At 50.0% G+C, this 24,074-nt stretch overlaps 2 protein-coding genes and 1 non-coding gene across 4 annotated transcripts in view; 2 read left to right on the forward strand and 1 right to left on the reverse strand.

Annotated features, from left to right (window-relative positions):
* Tp73 (tumor protein p73) overlaps positions 1-10,426 on the reverse strand; it is an 84,069-nt gene extending 73,643 nt beyond the window's left edge. Inside the window, exon 1 of the mRNA XM_021159558.1 lies at positions 10,034-10,426. The gene's annotated coding sequence lies outside the window, so the exon portion shown is untranslated. The remainder of the gene's footprint in view (positions 1-10,033) is intronic.
* Positions 4,197-4,341, forward strand: LOC115030979. Its single transcript, XR_003836572.1, has one exon. It is a non-coding gene; the product is annotated as a small nucleolar RNA SNORA48 (small nucleolar RNA).
* Positions 10,427-12,596: 2,170 nt separating the features above from the next.
* Wrap73 (WD repeat containing, antisense to TP73) overlaps positions 12,597-24,074 on the forward strand; it is a 30,608-nt gene continuing 19,130 nt past the window's right edge. Inside the window, exons 1-8 of one of the 2 annotated variants that reach the window (XM_021159555.1) lie at positions 12,597-12,732; positions 15,711-15,863; positions 16,751-16,867; positions 19,005-19,077; positions 21,930-22,033; positions 22,644-22,730; positions 22,867-23,001; positions 23,099-23,176. In XM_021159555.1, coding sequence (XP_021015214.1) covers positions 12,664-12,732; positions 15,711-15,863; positions 16,751-16,867; positions 19,005-19,077; positions 21,930-22,033; positions 22,644-22,730; positions 22,867-23,001; positions 23,099-23,176 — 816 coding nt within the window. In that variant the 5' untranslated portion in view covers positions 12,597-12,663. The remainder of the gene's footprint in view (positions 12,733-15,710; positions 15,864-16,750; positions 16,868-19,004; positions 19,078-21,929; positions 22,034-22,643; positions 22,731-22,866; positions 23,002-23,098; positions 23,177-24,074) is intronic. The other variant, XM_021159556.1, reaches the window with a different exon arrangement.

The following is a 24,074-nucleotide window of genomic DNA, read 5'->3' on the forward strand; positions in this document are numbered from 1 at the left end:
AGGAAAGGAAAGGAAAGGAAAGGAAAGGAAAGGAAAGGAAAGGAAAGGAAAGGAAAGGAAAGGAAAGGAAAGGGGCTTAGAATGGGGCTGGGAGAGAAAGGACAAGAAGGTAGACTGGGAGAGGGGAGGAAGGACAGGAAGGGAAGCTGGGATGGAAGGGAGAAAGAAGGGTAGGAAGACAGACTGTGGGGAAAGAGGAAGGATAAACAAAAACTCAACTGATATAGAAAGTTGGAAAGAGATAAGGGGCTGGAGAGATAGCTCAGCAGTTGAGAACACTGTCTGCCCCTCCAGAGGGTCCTAAGTTCAATTTCCAGCAACCAAACGGTGGCTCACAACCATCTGTAATGGGATCTGACGCCCTCTTCTGATGTGCCTGAAGACAGCGACAGTGTACTCATATTAATAAAATAAATAAATCTTTAAGAGGGAGGGGGAGGGGAAGGGAGAGGGGGAGGGAGAGAAAGAACCAGAACAGAGACAAAGAATCTTCAGCAGTCAGGTTAACCATTGTCAGAGGCCATGGAGAAAGCTGCTTACTGACTTGCTTCCTGTGGGTTTGTTTTCTTGTTCTGCTTTCTTACACCATGGAACCACCTGGCTATGAGTGGCCCTGCCCCCAGTGAGCTAGACCCTTTCACATTCAATCATCAATCAAGACAATGTACCACAAGTAAATTCAGTAGAGTCATTTTTTTTTAAATTAAGGTTCCCTCTTCCCAAATGACTCTAGCCTGCGTCAAGTTGGCATAAAAGATTTTATATATTTGGATATTTATATATTTTTGGACTGTGTGACCCAGGCTGGCTTCAAGCTCCAAATCTTTCTCTTCTGTCTCAGCTTCTCCTTTGCTTTAGCATCCTAGGTACTGGGATCACAGGAATGCCCTACATCTCTGAGCACAAACTGTCTAAAATTGGATTCATTGTAGATATTTTTTTTTGAGACAGAGTTTCACTATGTATCCCTGACTGACCTGTAACTTTCTATGTATCTACCACTACAGCTTCAAACTCACAAGAGATCTCTCTGCCTCTGTTTTGTGAGTGCAGGGATGCCTGGCTGATAACTTCCTTTCATAAAAAAAAAATGTTTTAAAGCTTAATTTTATTATTTTTTTATGAATGTGTATTGCATGTGTGTGCAGGCTCCTGCAGAGACTGGAAGAGGGTGTCAGATCTCCCGGAGCTGGAGTTACATACAGGCAGTTGTGGGCCACCAGCACTGGTGCTGGGAACAGAACTCTGGTTCTCTGGCAGAACAGGGAGTGCTCTTCAGCACTGAGGCATCTTTCCAGCTCTGTTTCCAGAACTTTCCAATGCTAAGTTCTGTATCACCTTTCTTAACTTCTGATTTCTGCTGAACTTTTGCAGATTGGCCCCACAAAACTTTCCATGAATCCTTACTCCAGAGGCTGAGATGCAACCCTGGAAGATTAAAAAAAAAAAAAGGTTCCCTTATAATAAAGGGAATCCTTTATCATAAATCAATCCTGTCACACTCGTGTGAGTATTTAATTATATGACACCCCAAGAAATCCAACCTCTTCTCTATAGTAGTTCTAGTTACTTTTTTTAAAAAAAGATTGTTTTTATTTTATGTGTATAAATGCGTTGTCGGCGTGTAGTATGAGTACCATGTGCCCATGGATGTCAGAATAATTGGAGTCACAGTGTTTGTGGGCTGCCTTGTAGGTGCAGGGAATTGAACTCAGGTCCTCTGCAAGAGCGGTCGGTGCTCTTAACCACTGATCCTTCTAAACTTTTCTTAAAACAGATTGTTTTTTCTCTAATACAGAAATATCTAGATTTTCATGTCCAGTTGCCATAAGACACACCCCCACCGGATGACGAGTCCCACAAATTCGGGCCATTTCTCCAGCCACTGGCAGTTAGCCGCTGTCTACCCATGTTCTCACGGCCTCTGTCAGTAGCTTCGATCAAAGAGATTTGAGAAAGGACTCTGCCCAGCACACATTTCAAAGGCAGGCCCCTTGAACTGGGTACAAATGTCTAAAAACTTAAAGAAGCTATATATAGGTTATAGAAACCTGGTCAATTAACCTTCGTAAACAGAATTGGAACTGCCTGACCCTGACTGAGGGGAAAATGAGTGAGATGCTTGTTTCCATAGAGGTCGAGTTATTTGTGTAAGAAAGAAACTGAATCAGGGCCTGTAAGATGGCTCTGTGTATACGCATGCTGACTACCAATAGTGATTATTTGAGTTTCATCCATGGAATTCACATGGTGGAAGGAGATACATTGTCTTTTGACCATCACACATGCACTGTGGCATGCTCATGTGCACATACACACAGACAGACAGACAGACAGACAGACAGACAGATAAAATGCTTTGTTTGGTCCCTGGCTTACAAGGGCTCTATGGTCTCACAGACAAGGACTGTAACTGACGGAGGGACCACCAGCCTTAAGGTTCTTTGGGCATCTCTAGCGGGAGAAGCTCTGCAGATGGATTTTGATGCTGGGACCCTGGCCTGGCTCCGCTGCCAGCACAGGCTTCTGAGATCTGCTCTGACACTCCTTATTTGACTAGCATAGCCACTTAGTAATTTTACCATACCTATGCAAATACGCAGGGCACATTCAGGAAGACTAGGCATGTGTCTGAAAATAAAAATTAGTTTACTGTGATCACCTTTGGTAGAAATGGGTTTACTGGGAAGATAACTCAGTCAGGAAAGTGTGAAGACCTGTGTTCAGATGCCAGAGCCCACATTTTAAAAAAAGCAATACCAATAAACAAGCCACATTAAACAACAACAGCAAAGGGGCTGGAGGGGCGGCTCAGTGGTTAAGAGCACTTGCTGCTCTTGCAGAGGACCTGGGTTCAGTTCGCAGCACCCACATGCTGGTTCGCAAATATCTGTAACTCCAGTTCCAAGGGATCCGATGCCCTCTTCTGACCTCCACAGGCATGCCAAGCTTGTGGTGCACAGACATACATGCAGCCAAAATGCAAATAAAAATGAAATGAATAAATATAAATTTAAAACAAAACAGACTGTAGGCAACAAATGTCTGCAAGCGTGGCACTGGGGAGCAGAAGTCAGAGGAAATCCAGAGTCCAGCCCAATCACTGAGTCCAGAGTCAATGAGACAGACCCTGTCTCAAAACAATAAGGTGGACAGGAAGCAAAGAAGACACTGGACATGACCTCTAACCTGTACATGCACCCTGGCACACCTACACACATGAACAAATAGACACCTAAGTGTTTTTTAAGAAGAAATGAGTGTGACTATAGAGAAAAATCATATTTTCATAGAAAACTATGTTTGTCCCTAGCACCTACTATCTTCTGCCTTTCTGGACTACTAAACATCTACAAAATGGACAGGATCCTGAATCAGCTAGTTAGCTCCCATGCATGGCTGTCACTGCCCAAATCCATGGTTCTAATTTCCTCTCAGGCTTCTGCTTTGGAGTGTAGAGCCTGCCCTTCTCCCTAAAGTCCTTCAGGCTGAGGCTGCACATCATAAACCCAGCTCAGGTGCTTCTGCTGTGGGCAGGTTTCAAAAGGGGTGACAGTGGCTACTCACACATTCCTGGGACCTCAACTGTCCAAGAACTGGAAGGCCCGGCCCACAGACCTCTCCATCCCTGCCCGTGACTGCCCTGCCCTCGCAGTTCATACTGCTTTGCAGCCTCTTCCAATGGTTCATGTCTGTTTTGCCCTTGGTCTGTATAAAGCCCTCTTTAGTGGACTGTGATAGGAAATACACTCACCAAGGTCTGTACTGTGAACCTGCTTTGGAGAGTGTTAGGTGGACAACAGCTGGGATTCATGGTGTCACCTCAGACCCGGGCTGTAGGAAACCAGAACCCGCCACTTTGACATACCTGATACTAGAAGCCAAAATCGATGGAGAACTAGCAACACATGCAAAGCCTAATGCCACCCAACTGCCTAAAGCAAAACGAGAAACCGCTACTTGTGCAGGAAATCAGTACCACATAGAAAATGTCAGGCTCCTGAGACCTGCCTTTCTCCTGAAGAAGCCCCACACCCTTATCCCCTTGAGATTCCAAGCAATGCACGCCTTTGATCCCAGCACCCAGGAGGCAGAGAATAGTAGGTAGAGCTCTGAAAGTTTCAGGCCAGCCTGGTCTACATAGAGTTCCAGGCTAGCCAGAGCTACATAGTAAAATTTTACCAATAAAAAACTGTAACCCCTGTCAATGGACAAAGAGACACCTTGTTGATGATGCCATTCTTACATCAGTCAGGGGTAGAGCAGATGACAGTCCTATGTTCATCCTGGAACCGATGCCTGGCTTGGTGACCAAAGCTGTTTTATGTCTAGGACTCATCAAATCAAATCAAATCATATCACATCAAATCACATCAAATCAAATCACATCAAATCCAGGCAGCACAGCACGGGAAGAGGAAGATAGACAGAGATCTGTGTTCCACCATGCCACAATGTTTGGACAGGGAAAGATAGCCATAGACCTGCCCTCCACCCTGTATGAGCAGGCCATAGACACACATAGCCACCTGCAGTGCAGCGCACAAGGAGGGAAAAAGGCAGACAGAAACCTGCCACAGCACCCACAGATCTGCCTCTGGAGCACAGCACAGGCAGGCTGTGGACAACCGCTTGCCAAAATGCCATGCAGCTCACCCACACCCCACACCCACCAGGGTCATGTCCACTGTGCTGCCTGGGTGAGGTTCAGGGCCTGATCAGGGCCTGCTCATGGCCGTGCAGCTTGGACCAAAGGATGTCACCCCGGGGCCCTCCAGCAGCATGGCCAGCCTGCAGTGGGAGCCACCACAATGTGCGAGCATGTGGTGGTCAGATGGGAGAGAGAGAAGTGGAGCAGCTTAAGCATTATGAAGAGAGTTGGAGCTGGAGACTGGAGGATGGAGAGGAGCAGCCTGTTGTGAGTGGCCAACCACCCGGGGTCATAGTGAGGTGGCAGCTTGAGCTGCCACTGTGTACCATGTCTGGGTCCATGGCTATGCAGAGGTGGGTGTTGATGTCCACGATTCACATTACCATTAAAGAACATGGGATATCCCTTGTCAGAGCAGATGTCCAAGAACTGGGCAGAACTGGCCCCTCCCTTCACTGGTTGCCGCCCTCTGGAGAGCTTGCCTCATCACTCACTAGCAGCACTAGGGAGAGCAGGCCCTGCACCCTCACCCAGGCAGCACAGTGGACATGACCCTGGTGGGTGTGGGGTGTGGGTGAGCAGACCCTCAGAGCATGAGTGTGGAATAGCTGACTCTGCCACTTGTCTGTCATGAGGTGGCACGGGTGCAGAGATGATGCCCCTCTCCTCCACACTTCCGGTAGTTGGGAAAGCTGCCCACAGGGTCATAAGTTCGGGAGAGCTATCCCTGCCCCTCACTGGCTGCAACATTTGGGAGAGTGGGCCCTGCACCCTGCTTGGACAGCACAACAGAGCTGACCCTGGTGGTGGGGGCTTGGATTCTTGATGCCTTTACCCAAGCCTCTCCAGTGTTGCGATTGTAGGTGTTTGGTCCTACCCATGGTTCTAAAATTGTTTTTTTCTCCCATTAATCTGGGCAGTGTCCATCAAAGTCACGCACCAAGCAAAGAGTCTGGGCAGGTGTTTTCCTCCCTCATAGGTCACTCTCTGGGGAACCTGACTCCATCTGCAAGGGCCATCAAGTGTTACATCCACTGGCCCTCTGATGTCCTCATGTCCACTCCATTGCCTAGACCTGCCTTCAGAGCTCTTGTTCCTTCACAGGCAGGGTTGTTTCTTTGGTCCAGTGCTCCAGCCTCAGTGGAGATGTCCTGGGATAACAGCTCCCCTTCTCTTTCTACTTCAGGATGCCTCTCCTATCCTGAAAGCCATATTGATGTCTTGTGAAGCACCCCAGCAGCCCCTGTTTAAACAGACAGCTGGGGCAAGCAGAACCTGCCTGGCCCTGACACTGCAGAACCCTATGCAGGGAGGAGTGTTGTAAATACATAAAATTAAATACAAGGAATTCTCCCCTGAACCTCAGATGAGCCACACGTCTGACTACAGGCACCCTTAAAGGAGATCAAAGAGGGTAGACTCAGAGAAAGCAAAGAGAAGGCCATGCTGCACAGAGTCAGAGACTGTAGGACAGAGGCAGACCTGCAGGGCAAGGAGCTGCCAGAATTGCCAGATCTTGGAGGAACATAGAGGGGATTCCTATCTGAGGGGAACTAGTCTTGCCCACACACTGACAGGTAGCCTCTGGCCATCAGAATATATAGTGGCAAATTAGACTACTGGTTTGTGCTCATGACCTTCAGCATAATAAGGACAGCACAACAGAGCTGACCCTGGTGGTGGGGGCTTGGATTCTTGATGCCTTTACCCCAGCCTCTCCAGTGCTGTGATTGTAGGTGTTTGGTCCCACCCATGGTTCTAATGAAGTGGCCACAGTGTTCAAGTGACATTAATCTATGACGGTCATACCTCTGGGTTAGGACAAGGTCAAGTCAAGCAGCAGCTGTCATAACTCAGAATTTTAGGTTGGCGATGAGAAAAAAAATTTGAGCTTTCTGCCAAGCTGGGACATCCAGTGAAAATATCAGTAACTGCAATGAGTGAGAAGAGTACCACTGACTGTATAAAGTACCATGGACTGTAAACTTGTTTGTTTATACACTCATGCCTGAAGATGAGAAATTTCACTTCGGTATTAATGAAATTACGATGCGTCGTTTCTCCCTACATGAGTTCATATCACGCCTAATTCTAGTCACCTATCCTCAAACAGTCCTCTCAACAGAATGCCCTGTGCAAGGGTTCTAGGGTCCTGTGGCTCTGTCTGATAGGTTATATTTATACACCCAGCACTAGCTACACTGGCGAGAACCACCCAGAAGCCCATACCCTGGACTGTTTGTCAGATCTGAGATCTCAAATCCCACACTGTGATGGCACAACTCCAGGCCCCTTGAATCACATGCTATAAAGCCTCCATTACCTCATCTGAAAATGGGCATAATTACAGTACCTACATCAAGGGGATGTTGGAGAATTACAAGCAAAAGTAAAATCCTAAATTATTAAGCCTAATACCAGCACACAGCCAGTATGTGCACTAGGTGCTAATTCCTGCAGATACTTCATAAGCAATAGTTTTGCCAAGCAATCCCTTCTCTTTGATCTTCCCCTGTGGAGCAACAAGTTCAGGAAAACAAACTGGTTTAAAGATAAAGTGGAGAGAGAGAGAGAGAGAGAGAGAGAGAGAGAGAGACAGAGACAGAGACAGAGACAGAGACAGAGACAGAGACAGAGAGAGACAGAGAGAGTCAGAGTCTACAAAGGCAGATGGACCACAGGTTGTTCTGCAGGCTGGGTCCCATAGAGAGGACATTGCCTGTTTGTAAGGTGGCTGTAGCTGTACTAAACGTATCCGTTATACTCTTTGCTGCACATTCAGACAGAAACAAGATTGAATGATCTGGGTTCCAGGAGTCTCTGCCACACTGTTACTCATAAGTAGAGTTGGTGTCAGCAACATTTAAAAGTATCCGCTTAGTCTTAGATGAAACGAAAACTAAAGGCTGCCTCGAAGTTCCTTTTTAGAAGGAACACAGAAGAGTGTTTTGAGGATTTCTCTCTGCCCCCTGCCCCAACACCATTCACTTTTTTTTCATTTTTCTTTTTTTTTTTTTTTTGTGCTTGCTTCTGGGAGGTAAATCACCCTTGAATTTGGTGACAGAAATAGTTTCTCACCGAGATATACATGGGACTTTTTAAAAATGCAATGACAAAAATGACAAGAATTTTGGAGTGCTAGGAGTCTTGGGTTGGTGCATCCCTGGATATCAGCAGGGTGGTGAAGCTCCCTTTAGCCCTCAGCCCTGTCTCCCTTCTTCATCTCTACTTTAGCTATTCTCCTTCGCATGTGTCAGCACTGGAAGCCCATTCCAGGACCTGGGTTGGGCATACTCTATAAATAAACATGAAACAGGAGCATCTTTATCAAAGGACATACTCCTGACAGATGCTGCTAGCCTCCACCCAGGTCGCAGGCAAATTCCTGCCTTACTGCCATGATCTCTCCAAAACCTAGGAACTGGCCCTCTTCTCGGAGTTCTTTCTTGGTCCACCCAGCCCTAGAGCCAAAATCTAGGACCCAAAAGACCACTTGGTATCAGCACTTGTCCAAGGACTTTGGATATAGCATCCTGGTTACTTTTCTATTTGTATGTATGTGTGCACGCGTGGGTCACAGTGCAGATGTGATGGCCAGAAGACAATGTGGATCCACAATCTAGCTTATGGATTCCATGGATGGAACTCAGATAATCACCCTTGGCAGCAAGGAGCCATCTCACAGGTCCTGAGCCAGTTTCTTTCTTATACAAATAACTCTACCTCTATGAACACAAGCATCTCACTCATATCCTCCTTCAGCCAGGGTCAGGCAGTTTCCATTCTGTTTACAAAGGCATACTGACCAGGTTTCTATAAGCTCTTTGAGAAAAGCAGCACTATGACTCCATTTTGAAGATGGGTAAACTGAGGTTCTGAGGATTTAAGTAACTTGCTCAAGGTCCAAGGGCACAGAGAGTATTTGAACTCAGCATCTGACTTCTAATCCAGAATGTTGTCACACAGGGTGGCCATCAGAATGGGCAGGCCCTGCCTGCTCCACAGAGCCATCGCTAGAAGGACAACACTGCTCAGCACCCTGTGGTTAGTTACCTGTGCTTGATAGGCAGGCTCCCATAGGCCCACCAGTAGCTCAAGACTAGTTAGTAGGTATGCAACACCTTTAAAACCGATGACCTGATTTTTAAAATTGCATGCACAATCTATACAGTCATGGATGAGAAAATGTTAAACACTTATCTTTTGTTCACAAAGTAATGTTTTACATTTTTATTGAATAAATCAGAGGATGGGGCGGGGTGGGGTTGGGGGGGTGGGGGTGGGGACAGCGTTTGCAACACACCAAGGATTCAGGATACATTTTGTCTCTGTTGAGTTTTTTTCTAGAGCTAAACAGCAACACAAGCAACTACCACGAAAACCAATCCGAGGCAGTGGAGCTCAGCAGGTAGAGGTGCTTGCTGCCTATCCTGGCCACTTGAGTAAATCTTTGAGATTGATAAAATGGAAAACGAGAATTGAGAATCGACTCCTAAAGATGTCCTCTGACCAGTGCACGACTCACACAGACACAATTTAACTTTTAAATGAAGAAAAACAACAACAACCTTCCCCCAAATATTGTTACGACCCAGGTCCCAAGTGCCCATTTAATTAATTAACAGACCTCAGCACATACAGGGAACCAAGTGTCTTGGGGCTCAGAAGTCAGAGCTTTTTTCCTGACACCCCCCCCCCCCCCCCCCCGAACCAAGTGTCTTGGGGCTCAGAAGTCAGAGCTTTTTTCCTGACCCCCCCCCCCCCGCCCACGCACACATTCGGGTGTGTATGTGGACAGGTGCCTACAGATGTTCTCATCTCTCAAGAGTGAGAAGGTGACAGCTGCCCAGTGGAGCAGTAGAGAGTGCGGGCAGCCCGGGTTCTCTACCTGGAAGACTAGGGAGGCTGGTGAGGCACCAGAGTAAACTCATCACAGTACAGCAGTAACCCACCAGGACCCCACACCTTGGGACCAGCATAGAGGTTGGGCTCTAGTTGGTTTTCCTCTCTCTTAGTCTGCTTCCATGGCGGGACCTGAAAGGCCTTCTGCCTTACAGAGGTGGGGATTTGCATTCCTTGTGAGGTAGGATACCCACGCACCTCCCAACTTCCCCTTTTACTAGACCTGAGCCCCAGAATCTCCGGGTATGGCGATCCCTTGCCACCTGTAATGGACAGTGTGGGCAGGAGGCAGGTCCGTGGGTTGCCGAGGTGCCAACTGCTTCTACTCCTAGCCTCACTCCGGCCGGCCCCTCCTGCCACTGACGCGGAGTCCCTGGGGCCGTTCACTCGGCTAGCACCCGGGCTGCTGCACACCCGAACTCCAGCCTCCGAGCCTCGTGCGAGATTCCTGACCCTAGCTCGGGTCCCAGCGCTGCCTACCTGCTCCGGGCCGGGCGACGGCGTCGGCGAGGGCTGGGCTGCAGCGTTGCCTCCTCGCCGGGCTGCGGGGAGGGCTGCGGGACGGCGGGTTATAAGGGTGCGGAGCAGGGAGGCGGCGGCGAGGGGGCTGCCGCAGGCTTAGCGCCTTTCTTGGCGGACCGGCGGGAAGGCAGCGCGGGCACTCAGCCGTGGCGGGAGGAGGGCCGGCCACCCGGGCCCCTGGCTCCCACGCGTGCCCCGCCTCCCCAGCTGGCTCTGCCGGAGTCGGGGTCCGGGCCCCGCTCCTCCCGCCTCCTTCCCGCCGCGGCTTGGCGCGCGTCGCCCAGCTAGCCCCAGCGGGGTCTCCTCCGCCCGGCCGCACGCTGGTAGCCGGAGTCTTGGTCGAAGCGGGACGGGACCGCGACCTTTGGCGGGGCTCAGGGCGCCAGGAAGGGTGCGCAGGCGCCGAGGGGGTGGACACAGGGCGCCCGACGCCCTGTACTCCCTCTGACTCTCTCCTCCGCCTTCTCCCCAGATGCCCACCTACCCCGATCCCCCTCGCTGCCCTTAGTGTCCTAAGCCTGCAACCCAGGGGCGCAGGAGTGCCCTCAGCGGGGTGGCTACGCTTCTTCCAGGGCTCGCTCGGCCTGAGAAAACCGAGAGGACCGACTGAAACTGAACATTGAAAGCCCCGGAGGAGAACCGTTGTCGTTCAGCCAGCATCAACGGGGTTCCGTCTCTGAGAACGGCTCGAAGCTCCCCTCGATTTGCCTGGCAGAGACCACAGCCCGCCTGGAAAGAGTGTGTCTGGAAAGAGCGCAGACCCTCTGGGTTGGACTCTTCAAACTCCAGCCAGAAGTTGCGCCTCCTGATATCCACACACCCGGGGGCCACGGCCTGCAGTCCGGGTTTCCTAGCCCAGGGTGTCAGAGTCATTCCTTGGATTGGTGTCCTAGGCGATGCCCAACGGATGCCCACAAACAGTGGACACAGAGCGGCTCGGGGTTAGTCAGGGGGCTCTTCTCTGGCTCGAGAAGTCTACTTCACCATCCGCCATCTCCCCTCTGGGCAAGTGAGCGGTCTCCGGTGCCCTCATCTACCACGCAGACCCCTAGTCTGGCGCACAGAAGGAGTTGGGTCCTTGTGGGACCCCTTAATGGCGCTGCAGAGTGGTCCTTGCCCAAGGTGTTCCCACATGCCCTGGAAGTCGCTTTAGTGCAGCTAGTGGTGTTGCAAGGGAGGTGGGTTGGAGCAGACCGAATCTCTCTCGCACTCGAAAGCCTGACCTGGTGCCAGGCCGATTGCTACAAGGAGTAATTATTTGCGATCTGCAGATTAGAGACAAAGATGAATACCAAGCAAGAGTTTGGGACTGGTTGGGAACAGAAAATGCCAGGACGCTGGCCGCGCACTCTGCAGATCCTCTTCGAACCGTGCAAGCACCGTCATTCATTCATTCATTCATTCATTCGTGGAAATTAGATGCAGCGGTGCAGAAGAGACTCGGAGCTATGAGCTGGACCGAGCAATACCAGGTCCCGGTCTTTCAGAATTCGGAACTTAGGGCCAAAGGCAGCGGCTGAGCCTTAAGTGATCCTCTGAAGCGTTGGGTGCAGACAGGAACATCCAACCTTCCGAATGACACCGGAATTGGGAGCCTTGTGAGGCACAGGACGCGGGGTGCTGCGCGAGGGAGGGAGCAGAGCGCTTTGGGGAGCGAGCCTGGTCTGAAGTCCAGTTGGTGCTGTATTCTACATGCCCACGGAGGCTGCTGCCGTCCCGGGTACCGAGCCACACCTCTGAATCAAGTCCACACTCTAACTCAGAACCTCCAAGAAGGTGAGGCGACCTACGAGATCCACATGCCTTCGAATTCGTTCCGCCACAGACCTGAGAAACACTTGAACATCACGAGGTCACGCTGCAGGTGGTCGCTCTCAGGAAAACCTCAAAGCAAACCTATATTTATACTTATACGTGGAAAATGCATTATAATACACAGCATACTTTGCTTTGTTCTGTTTGAGAAAGGGTCTCACGTAGCCCTGCATGGCCTCCAACTCTATAGGTAGGGAAGGATGACCTGAGTCTCTGGTTTCAGGTGTAGGATTTTTTCTTAACGCAAACCATCGTGCGGGGTTTATGCGATGCTGCTGACCAAAACCTGGATTTCATATATGCTAAGCAGTCACTTTGCCAACCGAACCGCACTCAGCTCCTGTAACAAAAACTTTGTTATCTACTAAAGAGGTGTATCGAAATACGACTATATACTTACACATAAATACACATTTACATGTAAATAAATGTATGTTCACAAGTACAGACGTCTAGTTACTATCTGAATTTCAGATAAGGGAGTCTTTTAGTCTAAGTATGCCCCGGGTAACTTTTGGGAACATATTTATATTGTGATTTATCTGAAGTCAGAATTCAGCCTTCCGTTTCGGGATTTGCAGGGAGATCCGCTATGGCGCAAAGGCGCTCAGCCCCTTTAAGACTCAAACTCGGACTTCCCGCCCCACAATGCCGCGCGACCGCTTGAGGCTCCCATTGGCTGCTTCTCGCTTCCGCCCCTGTACTTCCGGCCGCTGCCCGCGGCGGTTGCGAGTGGTACTTCGGAGCCGGGCTGGCCCGGGCTGGCCGTGGCCATGAACTTCTCGGAGTCATTCAAGCTCTCGGGCCTGCTCTGCAGGTTCTCCCCGGACGGCAAGTACCTGGTGAGCCGCGGCGTGCTGGGCGGAACCTAAGCGTGGGCGCGCGACACGTGCACGGGGCCGGGGCGGGCCGAAGGGGGGCGGGAAGGGGGCCCGAGCAGGGCGGCCGCGGGGACTCGGGCTGGACTTAGGGGGCGGGGTGGGGGGAGAGGGAGGCAAGCAGAGGGGTTTCATCCCAGACGAGGGAGAACCAGATGATTAGAGAAAACGAACTCGAAGCCGGAGAGGGATCCAGGCCGGTCAGGCTGGGGGATCCTGGCAGGTGACCAAGGTGGAGAAAGGGGACCTGGAGCAGAGTGGGGATGGAGTTGGGGTTGCTATTCTGGCAGGTGGTCAGGGTTAGGAAGGAGGAGGTCTTGGAGCAGGTGGCCAGGGCTGGGTGGGTGCCAGGCTCCCGGCTCCAGTTTCCCTTCATCAAAGTTGGATAAGATGACGCTGCTTTCACACATTTGAGGGCACAGGGAATGGCAGCTCATTGCTATTTTGTATGTTTTCTGTGAGCGAGCTGGTTAAACGGGGCCCTCCTTTGTGAAACTCATCATAAGCAAATGGTTTAAACCACTAGCTTTCATTGCCAGGGTTGAATGTTAGCTGTCTATTCTTTGGGTGGCAGAATAGTGTTCAGATGGATGTTTCAAGGTACGCCAACACGACCATTGTGCATTCGTAGAAGGCTGAAGTTAGGAAGCCATCAGGGAAAACTCAAGTCTTATTTTAAAAAACTGTGGTTCCGTGCCAGTCGGGTAGCTTGGCTAGTAACAGTACCTGCCACCAAACCTGATGACCTGAGTCCCAGCTCTAGGACCCACTTAATGGAAGGAGAGAACTGTCTCCTGCATGTTGTCCTCTGACCTCCACATAAGCCATAACTAGTGCCTGACCCTTCTCACATACAAATGCAACCCTAATTTTTAACAAGCTTTCTTTGATTAATCTATCATTCTCTTTTTAACTGACTGATACCATTGATTGATTGATTGATTGACTGACTGACTGACTGACAGGGTTTCTCTGTAGCTCTGACCAGGTTGGCCTTGAACTCAGAGATCTGCCCCTTGTCTCCTGAGTGCTGGGATTAACGGAGCATGCCGCCATGCCTAGCTGTCTTGATTCTCAGTTCACACCCCTGCTCTTTTTGTCCAGGCCTTTGAGACACCCTTTACCCTCCTTATACCCATCATCCTAACAATGTAGAAAGTGTCAGGGTAGGACCTGCTTAGCAGGGAAACGTACTGCCATGCAAGCCTGAGGACTTGAGCTCCAGCTCGGGAACCCACGTGAAGGTGGGAGGAGACAATCAACCTCGCACACATTGATACATTTTACCTTTTTCCAAGTGCCTCCAGAGATTAAGGTTGCTTTACGATTCTGAAAGTCTCAGTGAACAGCAAAGAAGTTGCATTTGCTTAGCTGATTGATATTTGTGCTTGCAGCTCATCAAAATATTGTGGAGCTCTTAATAATTGTTTCTTTCAAGTCTTGTCCTAAATCCTGGGCAGAGCGAGTCCGTGTTTCCAGTGTTGGTGTCTTAAATGATTCCTTTTTTTTTTTTTTTTAAGATTTATTTATTACTATTATATTTAAGTACACTGTAGCTGTCTTCAGATGCACCAGAAGAGGGCATCAGATCTCATTACAGATGGTTGTGAGCCACCATGTGGTTGCTGGGATTTGAACTCAGGACCTTCAGAAGAGCAGTTGGTGCTCTTAACCACTGAGCCATCTCTCCAGCCCCCTTAAGTGATTCCTAGGGAATCCATTGTAACAGGTCACTGCTCACCAAACTCTAATGTGAAAACACAAGCCCTCTGATAGGTCCTCCTTCTGATCTGCACTTGCCCTCCTGCTCTCTTTCCACAGAAGACAAATGTGGCTTCATTTAAAAAAAAAAAAAAAGAGCCTCTGTGTGTGTGTGTGAGAGAGAGAGAGAGAGACAGAGAGACAGAGAGAGACAGAAACAGAGACAGAGAGACAGAGATAGAAACAGAGAGACAGAGAGGTGCTACAACACACGTGTAGAGGGCAGAGGACAACCCCCAGTGTTATTCCGTACCTTCCACCTTGTTTGAGACAAGGTCTCTTGCTCTTCACTGCATAAAGCAGGCTAGCTGGCCCACATGTACCTGCCTCAGCCTCCCCTCTGCCTCCTCTCTGCCTCCTCATAGAAACTAGGATTTTAAACAGTTTTTAGGATTAACACAGTTTTATGTGGCTTCTGTGCATCCAAACTTGTTTCTGAGGCAAGTGCAAGTTTTTGGCTTTTAGACTATGGTATAATATGCAAAGCTGGCCTCAGACTCAGAAAGTAGCTGAGCACCTTCCTAGTACAGTGGTTATAAGTGTGCACCATCACTCCCAAGGAGTAAAAAATACACACACACACACACACACACACACACTGGCTTTTTGAGACAGTTTCTCTGTGTAGCCCCAGCTGTCCTGGAACTTACTCAGTAGAGGAGGTTGGCCTCAAACTAAGGGATCCGCCTACCTCTGCCTTCTGAGTGCTGGAATTAAAGGTGTGTACCACCCCACCTTTAAATTTACTTGTATAGGGCTGGCGAGATGGCTCAGCGGGTAAGAGCACCGACTGCTCACCCAAAGGTCCTGAGTTCGAATCCCTGCAACCACATGGTGGCTCACAACCACCCGTAATGAGATCTGATGCCCTCTTCTGGTGCATCTGAAGACAGCTACAGTGTACTTACTATATAATAATAAATACATCTTTAGAAAAAAATTTACTTGTACAAATTTGTGGGTTAGAGTATGATAATTTGGTTAATATATACTGTGTGGAACTTTAAAATTTTTGAATGCTCCACCTTTTATCTTTTTCTAACTCATTTTGCAATGAGACCCATAAGTTTTGGTCCACATGAAGCTAAGTGTGTCAAACAGGATGGGAGGAGCTGGCCATTGAGGCAAGGCTCCCTGCTGTAGAAGAGATGCTATCCCGTGCTCTCTGCCTCACTTTTTAGGCTTCCTGTGTCCAGTACCGGTTAGTGGTCCGGGATGTGACGACCCTTCAGATCCTTCAGTTGTATACATGCGTGGACCAGATCCAGCACATAGAGTGGTCTGCAGATTCCCTCTTCATCCTGTGTGCCATGTACAGGCGGGGGCTTGTGCAGGTTTGTACCACCATGTATTAGTAGAGTGTATAGATGGGTGCTACATGTCTGTGGGCCTTGAACAGGCATGTGCTACTTACATATGTGATATGTGTAGGCAGGCACATGCCACATATACATAAGACTCACATAAGTGTGTCCCATGTGTACCTAACTGGCCTGGCGCTGGCGCTGTTTCTGTAGCAGAGTCAGAATTAGGAAATGTTTCCAGGAGTGTAATGAGGCAGGAGTCCAGGTGTTTGTACCCGTCTTTCAGGTTAGGGGAATGCAATGAGACTCAAGGTTGCCTTCTTTGCTTATGTGTAATTTATTTTATGTGCATTGGTGTTTCATCTGTATGTATTTCTGTGTGACGGTGTCAGGTCTCAGAGTTACCGATAGCTGTGAGCTGCCGTACGGGAGCTGGGAATTGAACGGGGTCGTCAGGAAGAGCAGTCAGTGCTCTCGGCTGCTGAGGCATCTCTCCAGCCCCCAGATACGCTTTCTTTTAAAATGTAATGCTCTCTAATAGTTTAATCCAAACACTTTTGATGTGGAAAAGCAAACAAACAAACAACACCAAAACAGTAAATTGTTCTCAGTCTTTGAGCATGATTTTTCTGAGAGGGAGGTATTTGCAATGGCAGTGGAACAACTTGGACAGGGTTCTAGGAAGTTCTAGAAGGTTCTAGAAGGCCGTGTTCCATTATTCACTAAGCCTAACTAATGAGGTCATGTGGTTGGGCACATGAGCATACCCTTCAAAGGTGCACTGCAGTGAAGTCACCAGGAAGTGTGGCTTGCAGCCACTGGGCCATCTGAGGTAGCATGGTACATCCTCTCCCTCAGAGATGCCTCCTGTGTGGTACAGCTATTTGCACTCCTCTGTGTTTCTTTTATGAATCAAGGTCTGGTCACTCGAGCAGCCAGAATGGCACTGCAAGATCGACGAGGGCTCTGCGGGGCTGGTCGCTTCCTGCTGGAGTCCAGATGGCCGCCACATCCTGAACACAACGGAATTTCACGTAAGCTGGCCAAACGTAGCCCACTCTGTTCTTCACCTAAAATAGCCTGGGAACGTGAAAGTCTGGTTCTGGAGCAGTATTCAGTCCAGATTTCATAAACAGTATAATTTTTAAACTCTATTTTAAAGAAAAATAGGACATTAAAAGGAGTTGGCAAGATGGCTCAGTGGGTAAGGCTCTTGCTACCAAGCCTTGCCACATGGTGGAGGGTGAGAACGACTTGTGAAAGTTGTCTCTTATGTACAGATGCCCCCTGCTCCAAAGTCAGAGTAACAAGGGAAAGTGTATGTCTTCTGTAATGGGCTGTTAAAGGCTGCAGTGCTTATGCTGACATCTTAAAGGGACATTTGGCCTGGGCTTTTGGCTGCATATTTGAGTGTTTTCTAGACCACTTTGGCCAGCAATCTTCATGCTTATGGAGTTCTGCAGACCAGAGTCCAGCTTCCAGATCTCATAGACTTGGGCTCAGTCCCTCCACTAATGGCCCAAAGGAAAGGTTACCCACTGCAGAATTTATAAACTGTTTTTTAATGTACTTTTATTCAGCAGCTGTGTTACACTCACTGAAATGGAAAGGAACATTTGGACAGAGAGTAGACTGAACAGACTGCCTCTGGACACTGTTAACCTACTGCTAGGTCATAGCCACTGTGCCTGTGGCATTAAAGTGAATGGCAACATCCTGTGTGGAGGAATATGTCACAGCAAGGGGACCCTGAAGAATATACCCTCCCTTTTTGTTGTATTGAGATGGGATCTCACTGTGTAGCCTTGACTGGCCTGGAACGCACTATGTAGACAAGGCTTGCCTCAAACTCAGAGAGCTGCCCGCCTCTGCTTCTTGGCTACTGGGACTAAAGTAGTCACCAGCCCTACCTTATTCCAAGCCTTTAGATTTTAGCTTCTAAAAGTCCCACAGACTTCATTTACCACCAGCTATGCTCGGTAGTCAGGAGGTGACCCTGTGCGCATGACAGATTCGTAGAGTGGACACATAACTGAGAGTCATACGTTCCCGCTTAGGACAGTTAGATCACTGTGTACTCTTCTGGAGGCAGGAAGTCCACATGAGGGCACTGCAAGATGGAGAGAGGCCCGGCTCCCATGAGACAAGGGAAAGACGATTGAATTGTGTGGCTGGTGTCTGTCTGGTCCATGGAAGACACGCCCCTGCACACCAGGCCTTGAGAGCCTGCCAGCCTCCAGAGGGCACCTTTGACTGCATTGCACAAAAGCCATTTTCATCTTTTTTGGAGAGTCTTGGGGTCTCCGATGCACATGACACTGTGCGGTTTACAGCAGCTCACAGATTACATTGCCTGTACACGGGCCCTCCTAGCAGGCATAGCTGCTGCTCTTGTTCCTTGTGAGGAAAGGCTCTCTGGGGCATACTCACCTGCCGTCTGCTGCTGGGCATGAGTTGTGAGGCACTCGTGGCTTTGGCCTTTCTTATGCACCTCTTCTAGTGTCTGGATCCTTCCAGGCTAGTGCAGATGGGTGGGTGCAGCTTCCCGAGGGTTTGCATCAGGATTTGAAATAGCGAGACGTTGCATCGTGGAGCTTTTGAAAATCTCAGTTATTCTCCACTTTATATTTTGAGGCAATGTCTCTCTCTCTTTTTTTGGGGGGGAGGTTTTTTGAGACAGGGTTTCTCTGTATAGCCCTGGCTGTCCTGGAACTCACTTTGTAGACCAGGCTGGCCTCGAACTCAGAAATCCGCCTGCCTCTGCCTCCCGAGTGCTGGGATTAAAGGCGTGCGCCACCACACCCGGCTTGAGGCAATGTCTCTTACTTGAACCCAGAGCTCCCCAGTTCTGCTAGTTCAGCTAGCCAGCTTCCTGTCACTGGAATCATAGACAGGTCACCATATGCCCTGGGGTGTGCAGGAGTGCTGGAGTTCCAGACTCACTCCTCACTTGAGCAGTAAGGCTTCCCCGGAGATTTCCCCAGCCCCACACTGTGGGCTCAGTTGTCACCTGGCGAATGGAGACCTTCTGCTCTCATGGCTGCTCTGTGTGGGTGCACTGAAGTAAACTGCACACAAGTGTGCGGTGTGGGTCCATGTTTATGTATTCCAGCTTTAAGACTCTTTGTGAAGATGGGAAGCATCCTAACCCCTTCTCTCTTTCCCTGGCAGCTGCGAATCACTGTCTGGTCCCTGTGCACCAAATCTGTATCTTACATCAAGTATCCCAAGGCCTGCCAGCAGGGTGAGTCTGTCCTTACACAGGCCTTGTAACTGTTCTGAGAGTGTGCACTTAGAGCAGATAGAGGAGCTACAGCAGCACCCCTCCCCCCAGCCTCCATCACTATGCACCCCTCCCCCAGCCTCCATTACTGTGCACCCCTCCCCAAGCCTCCATCACTGTGCATCCCCTCCCCCCAGCTTCCATCACTGTGCACCCCTACCCCAGCCTCCATCACTGTGCACACCTCCCCCCAGCCTCCATCACTGTGCACCCCTCCCCCAGCCTCCATCACTGTGCATCCCCTCCCCCCAGCTTCCATCACTGTGCACCCCTCCCCCAGCTTCCATCACTGTGCACCCCTACCCCAGCCTCCATCACTGTGCACCCCTACCCCAGCCTCCATCACTGTGCATCCCCTCCCCCCAGCTTCCATCACTGTGCACTCCTACCCCAGCCTCCATCACTGTGCACACCTCCCCCCAGCTTCCATCACTGTGCACCCCTCCCCCAGCCTCCATCACTGTGCACACCTCCCCCCAGCCTCCATCACTGTGCACCCCTCCCCCAGCTTCCATCACTGTGCACCCCTCCCCCAGCCTCCATCACTGTGCACCTCCTTACCCCCCCAGCCTCCATCACTGTGCACCCCTCCCCCCAAGCGTCCATCACTGTGCCGTCCTCTGTGCTCCTTCCTGTGTGTCTGTGAGACTCCCTTCATGCCATTTCTTTGACAACAGGATGCTGTAAAAAGTAGACAGGAATTGTCCTGGGAGGAGAACCTTTACCTTCATTCACACTGGGCACTCAGCTGCTCACATTAGAGTTGGGAAGGGCTTGCCTTTGGTGCCTAGCTGTCAGCTTCACTTCACTAACTTTTTTTTAGTCAAGATTTATTTTTAGGATGTGTGTGTGTGTGTGTATGTGTAAGAGAGAGAGAGGTGTATCTGTGTGTGTCTGTGCATGCATGTGTGTGTCTCTGTGCATAGATGTGTGTGAGAGAGAAGGAGAGGAAGAGATGTGTATCTGTGTGTGTCTGTGTGTCTGTATGCATGTGTGTGTGTGGGTATAGATGTGGGTATAGGTGTGTATGTCTGTCTGCGTGCGTGTGTGTGTGTGTGTGTGTGTGTGTGTGTGGTGTATGGGTAATGTGAATGCAAGTTGAAGTTACAAGTGATAGCTGCTTGTTCTGGGTTCTGGGATCAGTTTTCAGGAAAAGCAGCACAAGTTTGTTTTTTTGTTTGGGTTTTTTTTTTTTTTTTAAAGATTTATTTATATTATACATAAGTACACTGTAGTTGTCTTCAGACATGCCAGAAGAGGGCGTCAGATCTTATTACAGGTGGTTGTGGGATTTGAACTAAGGACCTCAGTGCTCCTACCTGCTGAGCCCTCACCAGCCCACAGCACAAGTCTTTATCCAGTGAGCCATCTCCAGCTCAGCTCACTAGCTCTTCTGTCAGGGGATGACATGCTGTCTGTCACCTCTGAGCATCTCAGAACAGGGAAAGGAGAAAGGAGCCCCTTCCATTGAAGCCTCACTGCCCTGGAAGAAGGAGGAAGGCTGGGCCGAGTGCATGGAGTGACGGGTGGTCATGCCGCCCACCTGCCCTGAACCCAGAAACTAACAGTAGAGGGCACACAGTAGGGGCACACAGTAGACGTGCTCTTGTTTGTTGCCACAAGGACAACATGTCTAATGTTGCATATCACATTAGACTGATCGCATTGTAAGTCGGTTTTGGATTTTGTGGTCTTAAGTGTTACTGGATCTAAAGAACAGTCTGGTCCTGGGTGCAGGTGGTCCTCAAGTCTGTTATCTGAAGTGTTCTTGTCATTCTTGAGGCCTTGACCTCAGGCCTTTTACAGTAATGCAGGACTGGAAAAAAGTTACTTAATGTTTTTAAGTAAGATTGTCCTGAATATTCTTCGTAACTTTAGTTATTTGAAATGACAAGTTCAAAAGATGGCTCAGCACTTAAGAGCACGTACTGCTCTCCCAGAGGACTCGAGTTCAGTGCCCAGTACCCAGGTCAGGAGGCTCATAACTGCCTATAGCTTCAGCTCTGATGGAATGGGACTCTTCCGTCCTCGGCGGGCACTCCTGCAGGCTGTGTGTATACCTATACACAGATGTATACACATACATACACTAATTAAAAATAAAAGCAAAAACGAATTGCAGTGACAGAGCTGACTCAGTGTATAAAGTACTTGTGCGAGCATGAGGACGTGAGTTCATATCTCCAGACCTACAATAAAGGCCAGGTACAGAGGCAGAAGTCTGTGATCCCAGCACACCCACATCAAGATGGGAGGTGGAAACTAAGAATTCCAGAAGCTTGCAAGCCAGCTAGCCTGGCATGTGCAGTTGCAAACAAAAGATCTGTCTCAAACAAGGTGGATGAGCAATATAGACGCCCAAGGTTGTCCTCTTAACCCTCATACATACATATGCATGGCACATGTGCCTAAATTCACACACATGGACGACCACCACACACACACACACACACACACATACACACACACAACTGCAAGCTGGGTTTTGACCGTCAGGTATGCCTGTAGTTTCCTTTGTGAAACATGGCCCTCCGCTGTGTTTCACAAAGTGACATTTGTGACTCTTTAAGAATCAGGTACTTGGGTTTGATTCTGTATAATCACCCACCTCACCTGCAAGAGGGATAAGGGCTCTGCTTGTCAGACTCCTATGTGACAATGTCTTGCTCATGGGAAGATGAGAAGAACACATTTCTGGGGGGTGGGGGGAGCTCGCTCCCCTCTTGTCCCTTTTAAAAAGTCCCTGATGTGCTCCGGTCCTTTCCCATGCTCTGGTTCCATCTGGTTCCAGTTTACCATCTCTCTCTCCACAGGACTAACTTTCACCAGGGATGGCCGCTACCTGGCCTTAGCAGAGAGGCGGGACTGCAGGGACTATGTCAGCATCTTTGTGTGCAGTGACTGGCAGCTCCTCCGGGTAAGGCCATCCTCTGCTGCTGGCTGGGAAAAGGGGTAGAACTAGCGTTCCTGGTGATCCCAGAGGCTGTTGCAGCCCCTGGGGTAGACAGAATGATGGGGTTCCCATGGCCAGAGGGCAGGGGTACTGTGTGTGACTCCAAGAAGTGCACACTACATGTGATCTAGACTTCCTGGTGCATGCACACTTGGTGCACAGTAGAAGGTGGCATGTTGACATGGACTTTGAACCCTCTTTCTCCATACGGGAATTCCTCCCTGGGAGGAATGCAGTTTTGTTGACCTGGGTAAAATGCCTCAGGAGCCGTGACACTGAGCAAATGCTCTCTCTCTGTGCCCGCAAGCTTCAGTGTCAGAGTGTTAGAGAGACATCTGAAGGGGTGCCCTGGGAAGCAGGGTGCAGGTGGGCAGGGATCCATGGGGATGAGGGCATGCAGCCTTGCCCAGCATGGTTGGCACACTGTGTGCACTCACCAGAACAACACACAGATACTTTGTCTGTTGCTGCATCTAAAATGACACGTGAACCCAAAGCATTAGTTAGAAAATAAATGCACTGCTTATCTAAGGACATGTTTTCCAACTGTCATGTTTTTTCTCTCATCTGGAAGCACTTTGACACAGACACGCAGGATCTCACAGGGATCGAGTGGGCCCCGAATGGCTGTGTACTGGCCGCGTGGGACACCTGCTTGGAGGTATAGCACATGACCAGCAGCACAGTCCCTTGCAGGAATGTTCACATGCAGGTACCTGTGTGCTCAGTGCAGCGAGCTGCTGGGTGCTGACGTGCCGCACGCAGGGCCTGTGACTGTCTCAATATCTCATCTGCAGTACAAGGTTCTGCTGTACTCCTTGGACGGCCGCCTGCTGTCAGCATACTGTGCCTATGAATGGTCCCTGGGCATCAAGTCTGTGGCTTGGAGTCCCAGCAGTCAGTTCCTGGCCATTGGGAGCTACGATGGAAAGGTAGGAAGTGGCTCAGGGCTCGGGCCAACTTGATGAGCTGTAGGACACCTGCAGCCCGTGAGCTACCTGCATGTCATTCTCACGGTTCCTTCCCCAGGTGCGCCTCCTAAATCACGTGACCTGGAAGATGATAACTGAGTTTGGGCATCCTGCAACCATTAATAATCCCAAGACAGTAAGTCTGCATACGCTTCCACCCAAGCACCGTGGTTTCCTGGGTCCAGTGAGCCGCCCTTGACCTTCCTTCGTTGCTGTGGTGTTGTCTTCCCTGTTCTGCCCCTCATGCCCTCCTTGGTGAAAGGGCATTTGGAGTCCAGGCTCCTCCGTGGACTGAGCCTGTCCTAGCCGGATGCTCCTCATGCTCTGCCCTCGGCAGATCCCTGGGGAGACTGAGCACGGGCCATCCTGCCAGAGCAGAGCACACAGCAGGCAGAGAGGCCAGGAGAGCTGGTCTGTGTGGACTGCAGGTAGGGCAGCCGAGGCCCAGGAACCAGGGGGTGCAGAGTTGAAGGCATGTTCTGAAGCTCAGTAGTGTTGAGTCCTCTTGTCTTCTGTCAGTGGTCTGGACCAAGGACAGATTTCTGTTTCCCTTGGACAAGGAAGGGCCAGGGCCACAGCCCGGGGCTCAGTTAGCTGCCCCAAAGCCTATGTCTGCAGAACCCTGTAGGAAGGAGAAGCTAGGTGGAGGCTGGGCTTTAGTCAGGGTGCTCCTCCTGTAGCAGTGGTTGAACCTTAGAGATGACAGAGTACAAAGCTGGCCATGGAGGCTGCCAAGGTTTGCCTGTGGTTCAGGCGCCTAAGTCTCCCCGACGTGTGCTCTGGTAGTTTCTCTGCCTGGGACTGCGGTGTACCCCACTAACCTAAGCGTGTGAGTGAACTTTGTGTCACCGGGTCAGAGGACCCGGGGACACGATCAACCTAGTTAAAGTAGAACGGGTTCATTTTGGCTCCTAATTTCTGAGGTTTCAGTCCACGGTCCCTTCACCATTTACTTTGGGTAGCACATTGTGGTGGGGACAAATGGCAGAGCAGAGCTGGCCTTCAGCTGCTCTGGCCAAGAAGCAGAGAGGAAG

The sequence above is a fragment of the Mus caroli genome, chromosome 4, assembly GCF_900094665.2.
Source record: "Mus caroli chromosome 4, CAROLI_EIJ_v1.1, whole genome shotgun sequence".
NCBI lineage: Eukaryota > Metazoa > Chordata > Mammalia > Rodentia > Muridae > Mus > Mus caroli.